This window comes from Ictidomys tridecemlineatus, chromosome 14 (genome assembly GCF_052094955.1).
Source record: "Ictidomys tridecemlineatus isolate mIctTri1 chromosome 14, mIctTri1.hap1, whole genome shotgun sequence".
NCBI classification, from domain to species: Eukaryota; Metazoa; Chordata; class Mammalia; order Rodentia; family Sciuridae; genus Ictidomys; species Ictidomys tridecemlineatus.
The window spans coordinates 27171735-27197070 of NC_135490.1; the positions used below are offsets into that span (position 1 = coordinate 27171735).

Consider the following 25336-nt stretch of genomic DNA (forward strand, 5'->3'; position numbering starts at 1 on the left):
TTTTAATCAGGCAAATTATATTTCAAATGTATTGAATCTAAAAAAGGATTTGCGAGACTGATGGTAAAGATTAAAAGGATTGTTTTCTTTCCTTTTTGTTTTTTCACTGAAATGAGTGAAAAATAATTGTACTAAAGAGTAGCTGAATTTTAAAGGTAATCATTTGTGTTCATCCCATCAGAGAGAATGTTATTTATATTGATCCCAATTTTCCTTCTGTAATTCCCCTTGAATTTGTTTTTCTTTTTTTTTGAAGAAATTTGAAGAACTCTTTTGTTAACTTTATTCTTTCTCCTTCCCTCCCCTTTGAAAGTTTGAAAACTACCTAGACCTTAGTAAGTACATTGAATCTATAATACTTTAGAAGATTCAGGGTAATCTTTACTAAAAAAAATTGGAATAGTCCATAAATGTATAATTAGATAATTTTGGAAGACTGTTTTTTTGTTTGTTTGTTTGTTTTCTAACACATGAAAAAGTCTGACTTCATGAACTGAATGTTGTATGGAGTATGTTACTGGAATTCTGCAAATACCACTTATATAATCTGTCTTAAAAGTTAGTATGGAAATTGCTCAGGATTATTTGTAGGCATTGACCTCCTATTTATACATCTTGGTAAAATAACACACTTTTTTTTTTAAACACAAAGATACTAATATTTTGTATTGCACTGATTAGCCATCCACACCAATTAATGATGTTTGGTATATTAATTTTGCTACCTTCTAGAGAGTTCTTTATATAACTTGAGTAAAATAGTTTCTTCTTTAAGGACTAATTTTTTATATACAGCAGCTATGTCACACTAGTATGTAATTAATTCTCTGTCAACATACATATTATTTATTTGGATGTATTTTTGCAAGCAAAATATTTGTCTCCACAGCAAAAAATACTTCAGTGTGATGCCCTTTTGGAAAAATGAAAACGTGCAGGTTACATGGCTGAAATGTTTCCTTTTTAACCTATATGAGTATTAAATTTTATTTCTAGTTTAGTTTAAATGTGTTCACCAGGAGCACTTCAGTTTGAAAAAAAAAACATTTTAGCTGGTCAAAATAAATTAAATATTAAAAAGAAAAGATTCCTTTTGATTTTAAGGTAATTTTAAGATGTACTGAAGGATTTTATACCAAACTAAGAGACTGAATGCTTCCACTGCACTAAATAACTATCAATCACATGGACAAGCTAAGCAGACTTATTTCAAAAGATGTTCTGTGTTGATTCATTTAATCCTATAAATTCAAAAGTTTCATGTGCTGAAATGTTTATAATTATTAACTATATTTAGATAAATTTAAACAAAATGTAATAGCATATTAGTGTCCCTCTGAAACTTTCTTTTACATTTTTTCATAGCAATCAAAATTTGATATCTGGTTATAGACAAGAACAAGGGCAGCAGAAGACCAATGTTCTCCTATCAGTTTGTGCTTTGAATGTATGATGGTAATGAACTGAACTTACCAACTTATAATACAATTTTCATTTTATTTTAAACATATTTTTGCATGTTATAAAAATATTGATCACAGTGAGCTTTACCAATTGTTATTGCTATAAAAATGAATGCAGAAACAATATTTTTAGTGGAAATAAATTATATAGTCATTCTTTTTTCTTTCTTTTTTTTTTTTTTTAAATCACAAGAGAAGAACCTCAGGTGTTTGGTCATTGGCAGAAAACCAGTCTTTGAAAGAGGCATTTTACAGGTGAGCTCCAGTCTATTTCCGTGAAGTTATCCACATGGTTCAGGAACACAGACTTCTGTCTTTGTCACCCGGCCCCATAGGGTCTCTCTGTTCATAGACAGTTCTAATGTGAAGACAGTTTTTCATGATAGAAAAATGATGAGCTGGAAAACAGGACAGTCTTAGTTCATATGTGGTCTTTTCCAATATGAAGGGACACAGCGACACACTTCTTCACTAAATGACAGTCCCTGCTCACAGTGCTTCAGTCGGTTGCATGGCCTTCTGTAACAACTAGGAAAACAAAAAGGAAAACATTCATCAAAGACTGAGGCAATGAGTTCATTATGCTACTAATGTACTAAATTATTTTTGACTAAGTTTTCTAAATTTAAACAAGAAAAAAAAAGCTTACTATATTTTTTTCAAAAAGTCATTCATAGGTTGACAAATGTTTAAGTTTGTGCTTATAATCACAAAATTTTAGAGGAATGGAAAAGCCTTTAAAAACATGTCTTGCTTGCTGATGTAATAAATGGAAGGATGGGATATTGTAAGCATTAGTTCTTTTGAAGTGCCTTCTGCTTTGTGGATGAAAGTAACATAAGACAGAAATTATGAAAGTGAATATTTAAGGTCTGCTGATTTACTGTGATCATATAAGCATAGCAGAATTCACAAAAGTCTGGGACATGTATGGGACCCAGACTTCCAGGCAATTAAACCCAGCCATCTTGGCAGAACTGAGGTCCTCAATGAGCAGCTCACCCTCACTCTTCTGTTACTACTTGGCAGCTAGCTGCATGATGGTGGTTAACTCTCCTTTCTCCTCCTGGGCTCCATGTGAAACAGATTAGCCCCAGGCAAACTAGGAAGAGGGGAAATACTGACCGTTGGGGGTCTCTCTTTTTCCAGCCTAGATTTCCAAATTCTAGTGGTGGTGAAAGAACAAATTACCAATCCGTCAATCTGCTGGCAACCCTGCTGATCAAATAAACTGCACTGTCTTTGAAGAACTTTTTGGAATAAGAGTATGCCTAATACGTGGAATGGGTACATAGGAAAAAAACCACAAGACAACTTGAGGTGGAAATCAAAAAGCACTCTAAGAATATGTAGACACTTAATACTGAATTGTGTCTCTTTTGTTGTAGAAAAGAAAGCATATCTAGTTAACATTTTAAAACACTTCTAAAGCCCAAATTCATAATCATAAAATCACTGATATTCTTTTACTACAAAGTGATGCAATTCTCAATGACTAGTGAATTTTGCTGATTAAAGCTGTAGATGAAAGAAAACATGCTCTGCCCTCCACACTTTTGGAATGCATATGCTCCATTTGCTACCACAAAATCTGGAACAATACCCTTAGAAAGAAAAATGAGCATATGAAATAGTTGCAGTAAATAGAAAGTCATCAGACAGGATGCATCCTATTTAGAGAAATATGATGATAGAAATCTTTTCTACAAAATTAATATAAGAAATCTGCAGGAAAATATGATTGCTGGTTTTATAGACATAAAAACTGTAGGTTTTTTTTTTCAATATGTACTAGACCCACTTAAGAAGGATTCAATATAAAATATAGTTTAATAAGGTTAAAAAAGTCTTAGTATCTATATTCTTCTAGGATAGTAGTGTAATTTCAAAATCTCTTTCTGGTAATTAAAGTAGAAATACGAAAGTAAAATTGGAACATAATTATTGCTTAAGACAGTCTAAAGTGCCTTATAAAAGCCCCATAAGGCACTCTGCAACAATAAGAAAAGGAAAAATATGATCAGTGAGATACATAGATTCATTGATACCTCTTATTGCTGTAACTAAAATGCTGGAGTAGACAGATCTTCAGAAATGTAAATTAAAATGAGAGCATAAAACTCTTTTATCTGTTGAAAAGGCCATTATCAACCCATATTTAAAGAATGAATAGAAAAAAAAAAGAATCCAGTGAAAGCAATTAAAACAAATGGTCTGAAAATGTAGTGGACAACCAGGAAAGCACAAACCACATGCCAGACAAAGAGGTGAGCTTAAGAAAGAGGTAACAGAAAGGCCAACTACAGAAAGACAAAATTATCCACTGGATCTGGCAACTAACAGGCTACTGGTGGCTTAAACATAACCTGAACACAGAGGGTGTTAATCAGACTGAATAAATGGGAGATGAAAGGGGTGAAAGCTAGGGCCACATGCTTAGCTTCTGAGAAGCGCTGAAGCATGCTCATCATGGCTATAAGATGCTGGTAAAATAGAAGGAACTGCAGAAGTTTCACAAATGAGGGAAAAGGAAGATAGAGTTGAAGATATTAACATATGGAAGCAAGGAGGCAGGACTAACGTGGCAAAGCTGAAGGAATTTGGGAGAAAATGTCAAAAGTCTCAAGCCTGTTTTAAACAGCAGTTCACCATGTTCTCTGAGACTAAAGAAGAATAAATTCATAGATTAACATGGTAAGTCCTTGAGTGCAGTAAGCTCATTTATTTCTTGATGAAGAAGAAACAAAACCAAGGCTTAAGAAATGAGTCTTGAGTAACCATTAATAATATATTAATTCATTTCTCAAATTCTGTTAAATACTTAGTGTAAATATTTTCATTTCTGGATAAAATTCTACCCTAGATGGTACCATCATATCCCTTATGTGTAAGTTGTTTTCTTTTTCTTTCTTTCTTTTTATTTTTTACTTTTTGGTACTTAAGTGACATATCTTTTTTAAGAAGACTTTTTTATTAGTGCATTATAGTTATACACATTAGTGGGCGTTGTAATTACATACTCATACATGCACACAACATAATTTACATCAAAACTGTACCTAAAACAGTTTGTTCTAAATTACATCTTAAAGATTTCATAATTTCTGGCAGGGGCAGGTCTGGATGGCCCAGTTACATTTTTTAAAAATACTACACAAGTCCTCTGACTCATGTTAAACAACACTACCTTAGCCTCTGGGGCAAGGATTTAGTGTATTCTGAGCTTGGATCTGCTTTTGGTCTCCAACATAATGGTCTTCCTTCTTTGGGAGCAAAGTCGGTCCTATGAAAGTTTAGCATTGGATAAAAAATATTTTTATTTTATTTCTAGTTGTAACTCTGCCAATATGTCTACCTAGAGGCCTGTTACCATTTCTGTCTTCAGTGAAACTTTTGTCCCCAATAAAGAATTACATTTTTTTAACAGATTGAGTTGCTGTTGTTTATTTCTGGTTATCAAAAATAGTCATGTAGCTTTGGGATTTTGAATTGGTGAATATTCATGACATGTGGAAAAGCATCATACACACACTATAATCTCAATCACACAAAATGGGATGTTGTATCTGTCTACACAGGACCTGGAGGGATATGTCCAACTAAGCTGCTTTTGACTAGATAACTTTGTTCTTGGCTTGTGTTTTTATTTTTCCTGTAATGCACACATTAACTTAAAAAAATCGATCTAAACATTATTTTAAAAATCATAATTTGTCTTCCAGACCTTATTGGCTTCATTCTTATAAACAAGTTCTAGTTTGGTTAGGAAAGGTGCTCTTGGTTGAGAACATGTTTCTAGTTAAGAGAAATTCATGCTGTTTATGAAGATCTCTTACCTGCACGTCTGATGTTGGAACTTCTTTCCTTTTAAGAGGCATTTCTGGGGATTTTCTGTACATTCACAGGCACATTTTCCAGGATTTAGGGGTTGATTTCTTGGGCAGGTTCTTTTACATACACACTGGCATGTGTTTTCATCAAATTCTCTGTTGGCCCCACATGAGCTGGGGGAAAGTTTGTTTTTACAGACGCACTGGCAGGAGTCTCTGTCTAGTTCTTTATGGGGTCCACAGCTGGCAGGCTGAAGCCCCCCTTTGCAGACACACTGACAAGTCTCTTCATCCAGCTCCTTGTTGGGCCCACAGATGTCGTGGATTCCATCTGCTGAGTCTAGACAAACACAGGACATCTTCACTGTACCTTACTCAGTTCTGGATGTGATGTGAAACAAGTGTATTTAAAAACATTTTCCTTTTATGGTTTTCATTAAAAAATGTGCACAAACATGGGTATGCTCCTCTACAAAGAAGCTAAAAATAATACTAATATGAAGTAGGAAGTGTCTTGTTTCATAGTCTCTTTTTTCAAAGAATGATGATCTGAATATTGTACATGAGGTTTTAATACTAAAATGTGTTAATCAAAACATAGACCATATATGTACCAAAATAAGATTCTACTTACCATCTCCAGCATTTGAGGAAAAAATGAAATCTTGCTGAGCCAGGCATCTACAGATGTGATTATTCCATATATAATTTGTGGGGCAAGTCTTGTTGGTTGCTTGACACCTTTGGAAGAAAGAGGTAAGGGTAAGCAATAATCTAACCAGATCATTGAAAGGATTATTGTATCTTTCTCACATACGTATTGCTAATCAATACAGGCTTATTAAAAAAGATTTAAAATACATAAGAATATATAAAATGAAATTTGAATGTTTCCTCTCAAAAACTAACCCTAATGACATATACTGTCAAATTCTAATACCAAAGATGCTCAATGTTAAGTTATGTAGTCTTAAATGCTTCCAAACTTTTATCTTTTTAAGACAGATACATTTATTTGCATAATCACATAGTACTTTGGCTTCTGGAAAAAGTATAATAAAACCTTTTATATCATTCTGAATTCTCCCTTTTGTCCCACTAAACAATATGAAATAGACATCTTTATGTCATTTCATAAAGTCTTCTCCATTATTTTTAGTGGCTGCATAATAATCCATAAATAGGCTGCACTGCTATTTATTTAATTAATCTCTTAGGATAACTATTTAAGTTATTTCCAGTTTGGGGCAATCTCAATGCTGCAGGATGTAATACCCACACCCATACTTGCTTACTGATTTAGTTCTGAAGCAGAGATCTCCATAGGTGTAAAATTTCCCTTAATGCAAAACTTCAACTCTATATTCCCACCAAAAAGTATCCATGTTCATGTTTTGCTTTGTCATTGTTGTCCTGGTCCTCTGCTTCCTTCTGTCTTCCTTTTGTCCTACTCTTCCACCCACCTGCCCACCTGCCTGCCTGCCTTCCTTCCTTCCTTTCTCCCATCTTCCTTCCTTCTCTCTTATCTTACTTCTTTGTTTTAATAAAATTGTGAACATGAGGGCTTCCACCAAGTACACCAGTCACTCCTTTGATGTTCCAGCTGTCCCACTGTTGGCTCATTGGGACCTCTGCAGGTAGGTGCCTGTACGGCATGAGCCCTTCAGTTCCACAGGTCTGCTCTCTGGGATGAACAGATATTACAAGCTCATCTCACTTATTTTTTTCCCCCATCCCTGTAATCAACCATTCCTTCAAGGATCTCTTATTATTTTTTCTTTGGAAAATAGCATTTAGAGGCTATCCTTTGTGATTGGGTGTGTCCAGTGCCATCAGATGACATTACTTTTAGATCTTTTCAGGGAGGCAGAGCTAGAAAATGCAGGTATGTTTCCAGAATGTTTCCCAAGTTAATGTTTATGCATTAGAAGGATTCTTGGCTTTTAGTATTCTAACTTCAGAGTATATACAAAGCTCTAACTACATTGTCATGAACATTGTGTAGATACCAAGTGGAAACACTTATTTATCCTCTTGAATCTTTCATCTCAATACAAAGTCATAAACAACATGATGTCATAGGAGAATGTTGAGTTGCCCTGCAAGTTGGCAGAACACAAGGTCACATGTAGACCTCTTACAAAGTGCACCGAGTGTAAACAAGCACACTACATGCTTTGGATGTTGCTAGGAAAATGTGCACAGAGTCAGATTCCATGTGAGTATACGCCTTTCAAAAATAGATATCTCTTACAGCACAATACAAAGGAATTTTTGACGGAACTACTAAGCCAATCTGCCTTGTGTAACCTTGTCTTCCTTCTGTTTGAACACCACCTCTGAGGGTTTATCAAAGTTTTATTGTTCATCAGTCTCTACAGCAGCTCTAAGACACACAGAATCTCCATTCATTCCTCTCAATTTCTCTTTGCCTAAAACTGTCCCTTTGTCCTTCCTGCACATGGTCACCTACAACAAATGGCAATTGCTGCTTTAATCCTCACTGCCTACTCCCTTCTTCACTTTCGTCAAGAGACATGTCTCCTTTGGTTTGGTAGTCTATAAGAGGGTGTTTTCTTGAATTTATTGCTATGTGGTCTTTGCCACACTACATCATAAATAGCTTCTCATATGGCATTCAAACAAAGTAAGTAACTACCTACAAAGCAACTGTGTTTTAGTAACAGTCATAATTGCTGGGTGACTCGGAAACAACGTTTAAATATTATAGATCCTACTGTGATAGTTTGTTACTTTTCCATAGATATCATTGTTTTTGTTGCTTAATAGAAAATCAGTGCTGTTTGGAGTTAACTTACAATTTATTATAATTTTCCCATTTAAAATGATAATAAATGTACTTGCAATGCATGTTTTTGGGAACAGATTATTGATTTTAAGCAAGAGAGTCTTATTCATATTTTGGGGGGGAGGGAGAAAAGAGCTCAGTTTGTTATTTCTAAGTCAGATTCAATATGACTGGTATTTTAACTGTGTTCCTTTTACTGATAAGGTTCATATAAATTCTGATTTATAACAATTGTCATATAAACATATTTTCCATATCATGCATATATTATTTCATATTTTGTCTTTGATTTTAATTTCAAAACTGTAAGATATTTATGTGATTTCAGAGTTAAGACTATGAGAGAATATATACTGAGAAAAGTTCATATGTTCCATATCCCAAGCATGGGTTCCTTTGTGTTCACTATTTCTTTTTGAATAAGAAAATATAGTATGGATATATGTGTTTTTTTTGTCATTTTGTTACATATAACATGATATTATGCATCTAATGTTTTAAATCAATCTCTCTCTTTTTACTTAACATTTCCTGGAGAATATTATGCCTTCTTAAAAAATTCAGGTAGGAGCTGGAGGTTGTGGTTCAGTGGTAGAGTGCTCACCTAGCATGTGTGAGGCACTGGGTTTCATCCTCAGCACCACATAAAAATAAATAAAATAAAGGTATTGTGTCCATCTACAACTAAAAATAAATAAATAAATAAATAGAATTTTCAGGTAATCCCAAGGGCAAGTGTCTATTCATTACAGGATTTTGCCTTTATTTTCTGGGTTAATTGTGAACATATATTATTTCAGATAAATTTACAAATACTTATCACTTTCCAAATGCAATGTCCACAGTTTAATATGTATATTCTTTATCATCCTTCCATCAAATATGAAGCAATTTACAATTAGTTTTATAACAGTAATTCAATGAATTCTGGTGGCAAAAAAGATCCTTTAATTCTCCTATAGATGGTGGTAAAACAATTTTGGCCATATTGCCTCGCTGTTGACCTCTACATGGCTTAAATAACACACTGCTGCACTGGCTTTGGGTGGGCACAATATTATGGTGGTGGCAGTAGCAAGATATTATTCATTTGCCAATGCTTAATTTTATTGCCATTGCCTGAGGCAGTGTTTTTCAGTTTTTGGTTGTTACCCATTTAGTGGATCATGAAATCAATTACATGACTTGGGAAATACATTTTATTGAAATAAAATAACATATAATAAAACTCAAGCTACTAGACTTTATGTGGTAAAGAATTCTCTGAATTTTTTTTCAATTATACATAAACACACACAAATATGCATTGTAAACACTACATACACACCCTCCCTGTCTTCCACATGTTGTGCATGTGTATTTGGCACAAGATCAGATCCACTTATTTTTTAGTTGTAGTCTTGAAAATTGAGAAAACACAGATCTAAGCTATTCAAATGACAAAATGTGACGAGAATCATCTCAGTTGCTAGCCTTTGTGATACTAGTGAATAATGAGATCCTCTACTTCAGGAATATTTATTAATATTCCTGAGTTTAAATATGCATAATTTTTTTCCTAAATAATATTGAAAATAGAACAACTTCCTGACTCATACACAGGAACAAATACCAAATTTCAACATCTTCAATAGCATAAATTCAAAAGCAAGAACTTTGTGTGTAGAAACAAATATAGGAATCTAATTCTAGAAATGTTATACTAACCAGCAAGATATCTAGTTTTATGGTATTAGATAATGATTTCATGGGGTTATACTAGCTCTTTTGTCTTTGCATGTTCATGTTGAATAGAAATACAGACCTCAGAGCAACACTTTCAATTATTACTCAAACGTTTTTGGCAACACAAACTTTACATTACCACCTAATTATAGTTTGCTCAAAGGGAAATAAATATTTTAGTCACTAATAGACTTAAAACTTAATTTGAATTTCTAGAAAAGTATGACTCTAGAGGCTTTGCCAAAAATGGGAAACTATTGCTCATCAATATTAAAACATTTTAATGTTGAAATTGGAAACCCTGCTGAATTCTATTGAATTAAAGAAACATGTATTTATGTAGAATACATTTTCATAATTTCTAAATGAAGCTCTCTGCTTCAAGAGTAGCAAGTTATTAACATTTATGCTTCTCATGTTAAAAAAAGGGAGTCAAAATTTCTAAAATATTGCTTTTTCAAAATGAAAGGAAATGTTTTCATGGTGGGTAGAAGGTTTAGCACAATGTGCTTATCACTTGTGTGCTTTAATCTCCAAAGAATTCTCATGCTATTGAAATTTCTATTCAGAAGAAATTATTTATATATTTATACATATCAATATTTTTTATAAATAAGTTGCTTTATACATCATATTTATAAAAGTATACTGACTCAAAGATGCATTTTTGTTTGCAAAGCAAAGGGTTGCACAACTATTTGCAAAGTAGATCTATGCTGAAAATCATATTAACAAATAAACTTTTGTATTTTTCCCTCTGAAACATGATTGTGACTTTTATGAAGGATAAGTTACTATGAGAAGACTTATCTCAGTAATTATCTCAAAACTTTATTCAACTTTGGTTTGGTAGCTACTGATTTTGCTGATTAAAATCAGAGGACAAGAATTTAAGGGTATATGTATTTCTCAACATGGAGAACAATGAATTCAATAATAAAGTCAATCTTATTTTGCCATTTATCTCTCTTTTGTTAGATCATTTTATAAATGCTGGATAATAATTGCTAGTGTTTATCCTTTGAACCTTGCAGTACACTATTTCTTGCATGATATTTTTATGACTTTCATATTCTCTACTTTTGTCACTGGGGTTTTTAGATATTTGGATTCTCTGGCTCCCCAAATCCACATCTAAGGAATAAAAACACACTACCACCTTTTGATTGGCACTGATTAACACTGAGCTGGAACGTTACTCTTTTTGAAACAATTATAATCTTTGCAATATAGTTCCTTTTAAATGAATATGTTTTTTCCAACTTTGTTGAAGCACAATTGACAAATTGTATGTACTGAAGTGATGGTTTGACATGTATATACAGTGTGAAATGATGACCACAAAGGAGGTCATTAATATACTTATCACCTTATATATTTGCCTTTTTATTTTGGAGGATGAGAATGAGGAGATCTACTCCTTTAGCAAATTTTATTATCAACACATTATTATTACCTGTCATTATCATGTGGGTGATAACTGGCTTCTAGAGCTTATTTGTCTTATAACTAATTGCAAGTTTGTATCTACTGATCAATATCTCCTTATTTTCCCCATTCTCTGAACCCTGGTAACCACTCTTTAATTATTTTTTTCTCTAAAGGAAATAAGGTCTACTCTTTTGAATTCATATATAAACAATATCATGTAATATTGGTCTTTCTGTGTTGGCTTATTTGACAAAGCATTACATTATGTAATAGCATTAACAGGATGTGGCAAGATCTTTTTAATATTTCTAATTTAAAATATTAACTGCAAGTTGATTTATGTTAAACTACTTATTGATCTATGTTACTAAATTGCTCCTTAACATACATTGTTAGATCATCAAAATGAATGGTAACATAAATTTAATATGAATTTAACCTGTAACACATAATGACTTCAATAAGAAAATGATTTCTCTGGATATGAACTGTGTTATTAATCAAGTACTTTCTATGTGGTTCTTTTAATAATGTATTTTCATAAGAACCCAAAAGATTAAAATTTTACTGACTGGGTGTCACTATAATCCAGTTATGATCCTCAAGTAGCTATATTACCCTAAAGCTTATGAAATGTGGGATGTAATCCATTAACATTAATGAAACCATGTTTGAAAGCAGCTACTACTCTTGAGCTCTGACACCCTCCTTCAAAGCATCCTCACATCAATCTAATAGGATATTAAAAAGATGCTCTGTATTTCATCAAGAAAACACATATAGGGAACAACAGCTTTGTTCAAAATGTCTTTGAATTATTCTGTACATTTTGAATTTGTTATGCATGGCTTTTAAACACATACTGATTTGCTTATATTTTTACAATTTTTATTATCAGTGAATAGAAAGTAGTTAAGCAAAAGTTGCCTTTAATTAGGGGCTTTAGGTTTAGTACCTCAGTGGTAGAGCATGTGCTTCACATGCATGAAGTCCTGGGTTCAATCCCTAGCACCAAACCAAACCAAAGAACCACAACAAAAACCTTTTTGGTACTAGGCATAGAAATCAGAAATACATTAATCTTGAAGTTCTGTATAAATAGTTAAAAATAAAAAGGTACAATTTTAACAGAAATTTATCAAAATAAAATGCAAATACTTTTCTTTCTTGACTTGTATTTAATTTTATTAATTTTAAGGAGCTTGTGCTTATATGTTTATGCTACTGTTAGCTGTGTATCATTAGTCTATGAACAGAAAAATTGGTGGACAGAGCTGGGCTTGTTTGGATTAAAAGGAAGAGATGGGGGTTAAGACTAATCATGAAAATTCTGTTTTTAGCAATTTCACTAGACTTAATACCAAAATGTCTAATGAAAAAGTTACACTAGTTTTAAAAAGTTGATTGATATATCTAATATTTTCCTTTTTGTATGATTCTAAATGACTGTTTTCAAGCAGGAAGCTGCCACTGAGAAGCTTACCCACTGTCTGAAACTTGGATACAAAACATGAGTCACTGTGCGGTCACCAATTTGTCAAGTACATTGCTGCCTGAGTCCTGAACTGGATGGCCACCAAAACTGGGGCATGGGAGAACAAGGAGAGCAGGACAAATATCAAAGCCTATATTTTTCTGCTATTTTTTATTTGCTTAAATATATAAGGTTAAGAAAAGTGTTATTTGGTTGAAACAAATAAATCTAGTAATTGCTCTATTACCAGCTTGTTAGTTTTTATTTCTGCATTTTAATTCAAGGTAACAGTTTTAGACCAGCAGAGTTGTCTTTACTACATCAAAGCCACACCTCATGAAGAGGAAAACAAACCTGAAATGACAACAAAAGCATTAGAGGGCATCAGAGTGTTGACCTGACATTTAAATAACTGGTGGATGCCAGGAATATGGGCAGAGGAGAAATGAAGAGGTGAATGCAGGATTTTTACAATAGTGAAATGATTCTTTATGATACCTTGAAGGTGTATTTACATTTGTCCAAAATTTATAGAATGCATAACAAAATAAGGAACTTTAATGTGATCATATCAGTATTGGCTCATTAACAGTAAAAAAATTACTAAACTAATGCAAAATATCAATAAAAATGGTGAATATATTATTAGACCAATTCCAGCAGTCGTTTTCTAAATATTTTAGTAGACATTATTTTTTGGGCAGTTTCAGATTTATGGAAAAGTTGAGTGGAAAGTACAGCGAATTCCTGTGTAGACCATTATAGACTCACTGCTCCCAGTTTCCCAGAACTTTGTTGTTCTTTCTCCAGTCTATCAGCAAGCCATAGGACTGTTGAGATCTTAATGATCATCTTTTGAAGGTAGAAACCAGACAAGTCAAAGGCAGGCACACTACATTGCAATTACAAAACAATATAATGATTCAGGGTCTAAAATCTCTTGCATGAGTTCCACTGGTAAATCTATTTATATCAGAGGATTGATAAGTGTGAGACAATATTTACAAAAAGAGCTTTGTGGAAAAGAAGATGAACAGACACCAAGTAAGATTTCAAAAATAACTGCACATGAACTTAGGGATTTTAAATTTGCAACGAGGATATTTTAGGACCAGAATTAAATGTACATTACAAAGTGCTGGAAGTGAAATAGTTTCTGATCAACAGGAGTGGGGCCATCTCCTGATTTAGTTATGGCAGCTCTGTTCTTTCTACATTTGTGTTCTGATATGCCTCAGTAAATTAATGTTATCAAGCTATTCTGTTCATTTCTATTTTAAGAAAAACAATACTGTATCATCTTCAAATTGAAAGAATGGAAAATTGAAATGGGCAAAAGAAAACTCATGGATATTCAAGCTTCTAAGCATTTGAAATGAGACCGCTTTACAGATTGACAGACACTGAACACTCAGTTCCAAACCTAAGGTTGGCTATAAATCCACTCTAGTTCTGGGAAGAGAGATGCAACCTTATAAGAACAATGGTTTCCTTAAACCTCAGTCAGTATAACTTCTTATAAGCAAATAGTTTTTACTTATAATTTTAGTAAATAGTGTGCACATTGTTATAAGAAAATGAAAATCAGTAAACAAAACCACAAATTAACCTTCAGGACAGATTTACCCATTTTCCTCATCTTTCTTCACCCCTTCCTTTTCTCTTTCTCACCAATATGACTCTTCCCTAGAGACAGACCTAATTCATTATCAAGTTGAAATAACATGTCTTCTGTTTTCGTATCAGTAAGTTGGATTGTTAAAAACAATCCAAGACACTGTAGCTGTGCTGAAACTTGTCTTGTCTCTCCTCCACCTGCAAAACTTCCTAAGCTACCAAATCCTCTGCAAAAAAAGTTAAATTTCCCAGGCTGGTGCTCAAAGCTTCAGAAACATAGTCTTAGCCTTTTAAAATTTAACACCCTTTTTATTTTGCACTTTAAAACTCAATTCTATTATGCTGTCCTGTTAATTGTCCTTAGAATGTATTATTTTCTTATGTTTTTAGTCACATTGTCCATGCTAACCAATGAACCCATCAATAAATTTACCATCATTAGTTTCAAGGCACTTGTCTCCTATTCCTATGTGATATGTCTATCTGTCTATTGTTCCCTCTCTCCTTTGGCTACACTCTTTTAATGTGCAGCAGACAGACTTCTGTACAGTATATTCTCATAGCAAAAATAAATAAATAAATAAATACTTACTTAGTTAATGGAATATTAATAGCCACCAAATGAACAAACTAGATCTACAAATAGCAATATGATTACATCTCCAAAACATAATGTCAAGAGAAGAAAAACAATGGAGATATTTTAGCATATAATTTGGAACATGCAAGTCCCTATTGTATAATCTCTTGTGTTAAGATAATTCACTCCTCTGTCATAAACACAGAAAAGAAAGAAGGAGTGTAATATTATTTCAGTTTAGGGGTGACTTCTGGGAATAGATGAATGATGACTTGGGGTTTGGGTTATATGTTAAATAAATATGAGGAAATATTTCTCTTTTAAAAAGTTTTATTCTAATTTATTGCATATGTAGAATGCATTACAATTCATATTATACATATAGAGCACATAAATATGATGAATGAAATATTTCTTAAAATTTCAATTTGGGATGTAATGATGCTTTTTTTTGTCTTTTTGTACTTTCCTATATGTTCATTTTTTTTTTAAATTTAAAGAAGTTAAAAATGCAGTAATGACCAAATCTCCCCCAAAAGTGGATTATATGTAAAAAAAAATTAGTTTGAATCTCTGCTTTGCTACTTTTTTAGTTGTGTGTTGTTGGGGGATATTTAGTTTCTCCCTCGGATACAGTTAATTATGTAATAGGAATAAATAGAAATTTATCTCTGCCCCTCTATTTTGCCTCTTTCCCAAAATGCATTCTTCCTCTATGAACCTAGTGTGGCAGGTTATTAATAAGCAAACATCATCTGTATTTCATGCCCTTCAACTAGTGGAGATGGTCCTTGTCCTCCTTGAACTTTCTGAATATCTGACCCCTCTCACCACTTCTTCCTTCACGGATAGTCTAGCTTTTTTGCCTCAATTGGCTTTCAGAGGATCTTCTTTCCCAGTCTTTATCCTGTCTGCTCTTTCTCAGTCTCCTATCACTCTTTCTCAGACTCCTGCATAGAACCCTGCTTCTATTTCTTAAATACTGATTTTCTCATAGCTTCCTCTGCTGCTGTTCCTCTTTTCTTACTTCCTCTATTCCCCTCTACCATTCAGATTTCTTACAGATACTGCAAGCACTCAAACTATGCATGCATGTAACAACTTAATTCTTTTTTTCAAACTGTTTTTTCCTACTGCTACTGGAGAGTTGTGTTCCCTGTTATTTTGAATGTCACCTGTATGGCTTCATTCTCATGGCTTATGCCCTCTGAGTACTCCCCATATGTAGCTCCTAAGTCACAGGCTCTCTTACATTTGAAATTTCTTTTCATCCTCAATCCAACTGGCTAGGCCCATGTCTTTATTACTTCTCTCTTGTATTATTTTAAAAGTTTCCTCACTAATTTTCCTATTTCCTGTTTAGTTCCCTCTAATCCATATATCACACTGTTAGCAGGTTGTCCTTTTTCAAACAGTAAAGTGCAGATTCCACACTCTGACATGTATTTTTTAGCAGTTCTCACAAGACTTGAAGGAAAGGCATGCCCTCAGAGTGGCATATGTGATGGTGAAGACCTCTTTACACTCAGGTACATCTTCTCTCTCTCTCATTTTACTATGGTAGCAAATCCAGCTTGCTTCCTTTACCTCACTCATTTCAGTTGTATGTTTATATGGCTGAGTTGTGTGTGGGATTCCTGAGTGGCCATCTTACCTTTCTGTTTTCCATTTCTACAGTCTTGCACACCATTATCCTCCAGCAGGCTCACAAACATTGCGTGTTGAATGACTGAATGAAACACAGCCTAGGGTTTTACACACTGATTATGCTAGACATATCTGTGTGTTTGTACTCTGGTACATGAGTTCTGTTAGCTAATAAATTGCATTATTCATTTTTCAAGATCCAGCAGTTCCTAGTACAATGTTAGAAGGATGGAAGACTCAACATAAATATCTAATGAACAAATGAATACTACTTCTATTAAGTAGAAAAATTCAGGATATTACTGCTTAATTACACATGGCTCCCTCTTAAAAGGAGAGTCTGTGTGGAAGGGGCCATGGAAATACATGGAATTCTATTCAAAGAAAAACATGAGGAAAGAATTGGATAGAGAATTACCTGTGAGAATCTCCATATGAATATTAATATATATAAGTATAATGTTATATATAATATTTGTAATTATATGCAGTTTTATAGGTGAATAAAGTTTAGTCACAAAAGGGTTATAGAACTTATTAAAATCTGAAGATCTAGTAATCCAAGAATGAATTGTCCAAACAGTGAGTTGCTACAGTGTCTATGCACTTAAAATGTGTTCTGTGGTGTGTATCATGCATGAAGCCACTGCCAGGACTTATATGAACATGAGACAATATGTGGAAGAAGCTTGGTGCTTACCAATATTTGGCAAAATACAACAGTTATAATAACATAAATATAATACTTATCATCCCCCTTTGACTGGGAGTGCTCTGAAATTAGAGGAAGGCAGACCAACACATCTTAGTTTTCTTACAGTAGCTAGTATATTTGTCTATTTCAGTGACTCTACACATATATGATTAATTAACTAATTTTATGAATGATTCTTTTAATTATATAATTTTGCTTCATAAATAATGCAAAACACAAAAGGTGTGCTACTCATTTAATTTCATAATAATGCAATTAATATTCCATACACTTGAAAAGGCATGTTTTGTCTTCCTCCTGACAATGGCTGGTAAGAGCAAAGGATGTTGCAGAACTGGGACTCAGTCTATACAGCATGGAATTTCAAACACTACAGAAGGGACTTCTCGGAAACCCTGCACACACCAAAGGAATCCCAAGAGTCTTAAAGATTTGACTTAATGTCTTAAATATGTTTGATATGAAGATTTTACAAAATCTAGAATGTAAGCCTAAATTAATTTCAAAATTATAGTTAATAAAAGGGGACTTTTGCTGGGTGCAGTGGTACATGCCTGTGATCCCAGCATCTCAGGAGGCTGAGACAGGAAGACTGCAAATTTGAAGTCAGCCTCAGCAGCTTAGCAAAGTCCTAACTCTGTCTCAAAACAAAACAAAAAGGGCTTGGGATGTTCCTCAGTGGTTAAGCACCCCTGGGTTCCATTCCTGGTACCAAAAGTGGCAGGGGAGTTCCTCTTGGTTTTTAAAAATCAAATTTATTTTTGATAAATAATTCTTACATATTAAAATGTTCCAATTTTAATTTCACAGTTTAATTAAATTCATGTAGCCATATAACGATGGTCACAATCAAAATACAGAACACTTCTATCAGCCCTCAATGTTCCTTGCACCTTCTAGTCATACCCACTATCCTAGTCATACCCACTGAATTTGTCAACCTACATTATATTTGTCTTTTCTAGCATTTCATGTAATTTAAATCACATAGCATATACTCCTTTTAGTCTATCTTATTTCACTAAACTTCATATAATTGAGGTCCATATTATTCATGTCAACAGTTCATTCTTTTTTATTGCTTAGCAATGTTCTACTATATGGATATACTGTAATTTGTTTATCTATTCATTTTTGTAGACATTTGGGTTACTCCTTATTACTGAAAATAAAGATCTGTGTACAATTAATTGTGTGGCTTTTCTTCTTAACTCTTAATTAAGGTTAGGATTTTATAGACAGCTATTATATACTCATTGTAAATACATTATTATGGTGCTTTTTAAAAATTAAATTGTGGGCCACAGTTCACAATTGAATGAGGGCACTATTTTAAAAAGTGAAACAAGATAAAAATATTTGGATGAATTATGGGTAATAAAGCAGGCACTCATAATGAGAGTAGAATCCCTAGGGATAAAAATCAGGCATAGGGGGAATGGAAACCTTGAGATTACAATGAATTTTGGTCTCCCCAAACTATTCCTTAGTATTTAATTTACATTGGATTTCATTGGCTATTGCATAAGTAGTATTGGCATTGCAAGACAGATACCAAGTGTATGGGGAGAAAACTGCAAAATGATAGTAAATAGATGACTGTTGTTGGAGAACTTTCTCTTGACCAACTACACAATCCCAAAGCCGTACAGTGGGAAGTACCTGTGTGTGCCACTGTCTGCCATTGGCTGCCTTGTGGGTATTGCTTGTGCTTAGTCCTTTGTGCCTTCAAGTGTGCCTTGAATTTGGAAGTCAAAACAGTTCATATTTTATTATTAATTCTACAAAGTTATGCACACTATCATTAGAAAAAGTTTGACAATATCTAAGTTAATGTCTACCAGCTAAGTTAGTTGTTTTCTCAGATCAAGCAAAATTAAAAGTTAAGTTCACTAGAATGCTTTATAAAGAGTAATTAGTTTTAAGATTATTTTATTTCTTCTAGAAAATTAATGATTTTAAATATTTAAAAAATTGTATTTGTATTATATATTCATATCATTTGCTACTTTGCACATGTAATTTGATATGACCTTGATGTTTCTTAGTAAATTAATTATGAAGTTACACAAGCTATTAATAGATTTGAAAATTTTAATTTAACTTTTAGCTGAAGATTTTTATTTTGTCATTTTAAATTTACACTGAATCAAAAGTAAGTTTGATACTTCCTTCTTATATATAAAACACAGATATCATACAGTACACAAAGAGATATATAGTATTTTTATGGTATTAAAAATTTAATGGTGGTGGGGCTGGGGATGTGGCTCAAGTGGTAGTGCGCTCGCCTGGCATGCGTGTGACCTGGGTTCGATCCTCAGCACCACATACAACAAAGATGTGTGTCTGCCGAAAACTAAAAAATAAATATTAAAAAAAATTCTCTCTCTTTCTTTCTCTCTCTCTCTCTCTCTCTCTCTCTCTCTCTCTCTCTCTCTAAAAAATAAAAATAATAAAAATTTAATGGTGGAACTATTAGGAAAAAATTCTAAAAAATTCAAAAAAATCAAAAAAGAATCCTTAGGGGCTCATTATGAAAAAGGTTGAGCAATATTACAATAAGGGAAAATAATTTCAAAAAATGTAATTTTATATTTATGTAACTAACTACATGTACAATTATATAGTTATCTATTTTAAAACATTATATACTATATATGTTACATACATATAAAATACTTGTTTGCATATGTATATATTTATACACATGTACAGATTTATCTACATACTTGTAATATTACATATATTTCTTACTGTAGGTGGTGCTAAACACACAAACACACACACACACACATACACACGAAAACACAGGAACCAGGAGATAAATCAGACTTGGATCATAATGATTACAATAAATCTGCTCTTTATGACTGCCATTTGGATGCCAGATACTATGCTAAGCACTGGATAAGCATTCAGTATTTCACTCAATCCTCGCTACATTTTTACATAGACAATCTGTAGTTCAGAGATATGAAAAACCTACCAGTCATCAAAAGCCAATTAGTGGCAGACCTGATTTCTGATTTCTATCTGGCTTACTCTAGAGTCTTCTTGCTGTAACTTTCTTTCTCTTCTTGATCTCAAATAGTGCCTAGCATAGTAGTTATATGAACAAATGATGATGAAAACATGAGTAACACTTGCTCAATGCTTAAAATGAATATAGACAAATAAGGTTTTTTTCCAGCTAACAAGCATTTATTGGTCAATATAGAACACTGTTAATTTCACAGCTTTGAAGTATGCTGCCTGTTTCATCTGTCAAATAAGATGATACTACTGACAGATAATTTTTGAGAGATCATGTATGTAAAGGTCTCAGAACACTGCCATGACCCAGTTATTCCTGAGTATTAATTATCAGGTTATTAGTGGGATATAAACCTACCTGAAAGGTTCTCACAATCCAGTTTCCCATGCAACATTCATAGACCCTGATACAGTCATGTGAGGACAAAGTAAATCCAGTAATTGCTATGGGTATTCAAGAAGCAAAGGTGGCTGCGGTATTTTGATGAGACAAATGCAGGAGAAAAGACCTTGACCTGAACTCTGCAAAACAGATTGGGCTTTGGAAAGGCAGAAAAGAAAGGGGACTCATTTGAAGCCAGGGCCAGAATAGAAACAAGATACAGAGCAGGAAATGAGCTTGGTATTCAGGGAATAGGACTTTGTGAAACACAGACTTGGTGAATAACGGAAGACAAAATAAGGAGGAAAGGCCTTCAGCAGGAAAGGATGGTGCAAAATTTGAGTCCAATTCTTTGAGTAGTGGACAATCACTGTTTCTGGTCAGATGAATGAAACAATGCCTTTAAAAGTTTATTTATGGTATCATATAAGAACGGGAGAAAGTCTTAGTACTAAAAACTGGTAACAACACTGCTGCATTAAATTAGACATACAGGCAGAAGAAAGTGGATGCAGGATGAAAGCAATGAAAATGATATATGTTTCCCTTCAAAATAATCAATCATGTTTGGAGGGATAAAAGAAGTCACTAATGACAAGAGTGTATTTCAAGACCTCAATGAATATGAGAGAGAACACTGCTATGAATAACAGAGAAATAAAAGGAATTTAATAAATCTTTAATTTTGTACTTGCAGCTTGTATGACTATACAGCAATGTAAGGTAAGTTTAGATAAAGTTATACAAATCAAGAATATGGCCAGAGCTTCAAATGCAACTTTGGAAAACATGAGCACAAAGATAAAGGCCCAAGCTCTCAGAATTAATGAGCTGCCAAGGGAAATAGGGCCAAGACAATTAAACAGAAGTCTTAGGATTTCAAGGATGAAATCACATATAAAACATCTGCTTTAATTCAGGTGATAGTGGTTCCTGCTTGTATCAGCATGAATTTATTCACAAATATAAGATCTAAAAGATCTGTAAGATCTTTTCTTACATGTCAAGGAGGACAAATATCTTTCAATCAAATGAAGCTATCCCAAAGTGTCCCTAGACAGGGCCTATTATCTGGCACACTAAGAACTGTAAAGAGATTCAGTGGGGAAGATTCCTCTTAGCATATTATGATTGCTGTTGAGTCACCTACGGTGCAAAGTTTTCTGAGATTATTTGTAATATATGTGTTTGTCCACTGATTTACTTATCCTTTTGTTACCAATGTCAGAAATATGTAAGTTTCATTTATATGCACGTTCCCCATGCACTGGAAATCCTAAAGTACAAAGAGCCACATTCCTATTTTCGGGTGGAGAGTTTCTAGGTTTCAAATGGCAGTGCATATTGATTCAACATAAACTATTCACAGAGTCAGGAGTGATGCTCTATCCAGATCCTTCTTATGATGAAATACTGCTATTTGCCAAATTTAAAAATAAGATGGAAGGTAACTTGAATAATAAATAATAGTCTGAATGTTAATTTGAACAAAATGATGAAAAAATTCTTTCAATTAATCCAGCACTATTTTAGTCAATCTTTCCTGGAATAAGAAATTGGAATTACATATTTCAATTAAATTATAACTATATGTAAGAAATTATAAAAAAGGTAACTGAATGCAAATAGATGTTCACTTATTTTTTATAATTATCCTTTGCTTTGGACATAAGTCTTATCAAGGATTAAATGATTTAAATTTTAACATCATTTATGAATTAGTGCATTTGATTTCATGAACATTATATCAGTTCAGCTACCTTACTCCTAGAATGAACAATTGTGGGATGCATGTTACTCTATGTAACTATTTCTTTATTTTGTGAACTATTTTGCCTATAAAATGGGATTCCCTGTTTCTACTTAATTTTATTTTCAGAGCATATTATAGAAATTTTTGTCTTTGTTTTGTATTTGATGCAGAGTATAGCAAATTTCACAAAAACTTCTTTTAATAAACTTGGGTTCACTTAAAAATAATTTTATATTAGTAGAGGATTGCAAAAAAATAGATTTAATTCATACTCACTGTGGTAATGTTGCTGGCAGGGAACGTCTAATAATTGAGTGAACTTGTCTGTAAACATCCAGTTTAGACATGCATCGGCAGGAAGTGTGATTGGCAAAACTGATTGTTACTGGTTTGGGGCCTTGAGAGAGAGGCACTGTAATTTCAAACAACTACAAAGAAGGGACAAAAAGAAGAAAAAATTATATAGATTGCTATAAAGCACTTTTATGGTAAATGTTGGTGTCCAAAAAAAGAGTGAGATTAGTTCCTTATGATTAGGTGGTACTGCATAGCATGGAGGACACCACTACTGCTTTTTATGATTACAAAGTACAAATTGTTTTGCTCCTAAAAAGTATCTTTTATCAGAATAATAAGTAGTTTATAGGTTAATCTCATGTTACTACTAGTTATGAAGCATATTAGAATTATGATAACCAATTAATTATTATAAAGCAGAGATGTGACAGACCAATGAATATGTTCAAGGAAAAAAATTATTCCAGAATCCAAGATTATTCAATATCCAAGTTCAAAATATTCTAGGGATTTAAAAAAATGGCACAAATCAACTTTAGTAAATATCTTTGTGATTTAAGAGCAAAGTTATTGGCCACACTACCTAGAAATGCCTGGCTAAGTCCTATTTTATGTAAACTGAACACACAGACATAAACTACATAGATGTAAAATTAATTTTCATTCCATATTAAATTTCTCCCTCCAAGTAGATTTACGTGTCTCAGATCTCTTATTGAATTTATTATGTTTAAAAGAAAAACAAGCACATTTATTATTAAATAAAGCTGTGTTTCTGAAATCTTGACAAAGGTCTTATGAAAATCAGCTTACAATAAGGCAGGGAATTTATATGATTCCAGATTAGAGTCTTAAAGTTCAGTCTTATTTATAGGAACATCACTTGTTCTCCAAAGAAGAAAGAATTCTAACAACAAAAATACCCAAAAGTTTTTAAGTGAACACACTAATTATTAAGTAAAACTAGTGGACTTAAATTTCTAAGATTCTGAAGTTCTAAATAATTATCAGTAAAAAATGGTAAAAGGGAAATCATGTCCATAAATGCTTGAGGAGATCAATTTGTAGTAATGTAAGGATAGTTAAGCCAGGTATTATTTGGTGCTTCAATGGCAGTCTGAGCAGTGCTAAACAGAGGATATATACTGACGGGGTCTTGAAACTTGGCTCCTTGCTATAATTTCATACTATCAGTTGAGGATCATTGAAAATACTGAAGGGACATAACTGGTTGTCAATTTTGTCCACACCAGTAGGGAGACTTTTTAAAAGAATATGACATAAGGAAAGACTGTCATTTGCTACAACATGGATGGAATGGAGATCATGTTAAGGGAAATAAGCTAAGCAGAAGGACAAGTACCAAATGATTCCACATATCTGTGGAATATAAAATAGCTGAGCTCATTGATTACCAGAAACTGGGGAAGAGAGGGGAGAGGGAGGAATAGGGAAAAACCCATCAATGGGATTAAGTTACAGTTAGGTAGGAGCAACAAGTCATGGCGTGACATGGTATAGTGAAGTGACTATAGATAGTGGCAGTATATTGTTTATCTCAGAAAGCTAGAAAGGGAGTTTTGAATGTTTTTGCCATAAAGAAGTGATATATGAGGAGATAGATAGTTTAACATGATTACACAATGTGCACTTGTATTAAAACGTAACATGGTACAGCATTCATATGTGCAACTTTTGTTTTTACATACAATTTTTTTAAAAAAGTATAATAAGGGGCTGAGGTTGTGGCTCAGTGGTAGGTGCTTGCCTAGCATGGTGAAGCACTGGGTTTGATCTCTAGCACTACATAAAAAATATACTAAATAAAGGTATTGTGTACATTTATAACTAAAAAAAGTTTTAAAAATAAATATAATAAGTGGAAATACCTAAATCTTAAAAAGCAACACATTTTATTCATTTGAATTGTATTCATTACATATTCATTAGAAAATTCAATGACTTTATAAGCATAAGGACAACAGGTTTCAGGAGAAATTGGCACAGGGTTATACACAGGCAGGATACTTTTATTAGCTCCCACACATATACATTTTTGAATTTGGAAAAGTAATTCAACTTTTTTTCTGCTGTATTTTCCCTTAATAATCAGTAAACCAAGGATAACAATCCTGATGCATTACTTCATGGGATTATTATAAAGATTGTATAACCTAATGTATATGAATGCAATGTGTATATTGTTTGCTATAAAGATGAGAGTTGTTATTATTAACACAAATTCTCAAGATACTATGCATTTTCCAGAATACTGTCTATAATACACAGATAGTCTCAATGTATGACTGCAATCTATGCCAGAATTATGATTTTGATCAGTTTGTTCTAAAATAACATTTGTTCATGTGGTTTGGATGAAACCTTTTATTGGTGAAATGATGCAATGGCAGAAATCTTTTGCACTAAAAATAACTATTTTATGAGAAGGAACTCTGGAGGAATTATATAAACTGCAATTTTTCTATGTCTTAGGACATCTATAGAACCTACCTTAAGAACTAGTACTATAGTAGATATATAAAGCAACTTATAAGAAATTTCTAATATACTTATAAA

General features: G+C 33.0%; 1 protein-coding gene across 3 annotated transcripts in view; it reads right to left on the reverse strand.

Moving 5' to 3' along the window:
- Positions 1-1477: 1477 nt before the first annotated feature.
- Vegfc (vascular endothelial growth factor C) overlaps positions 1478-25336 on the reverse strand; it is a 117124-nt gene continuing 93265 nt past the window's right edge. For all 3 annotated transcript variants that reach the window (XM_078031001.1, XM_005325535.5, XM_078031000.1), the window contains exons 4-7: positions 22739-22890; positions 5928-6034; positions 5300-5633; positions 1478-1991 (exon numbers count right to left, since the gene is read on the reverse strand). In XM_078031001.1, coding sequence (XP_077887127.1) covers positions 1880-1991; positions 5300-5633; positions 5928-6034; positions 22739-22890 — 705 coding nt within the window. In that variant the 3' untranslated portion in view covers positions 1478-1879. The remainder of the gene's footprint in view (positions 1992-5299; positions 5634-5927; positions 6035-22738; positions 22891-25336) is intronic.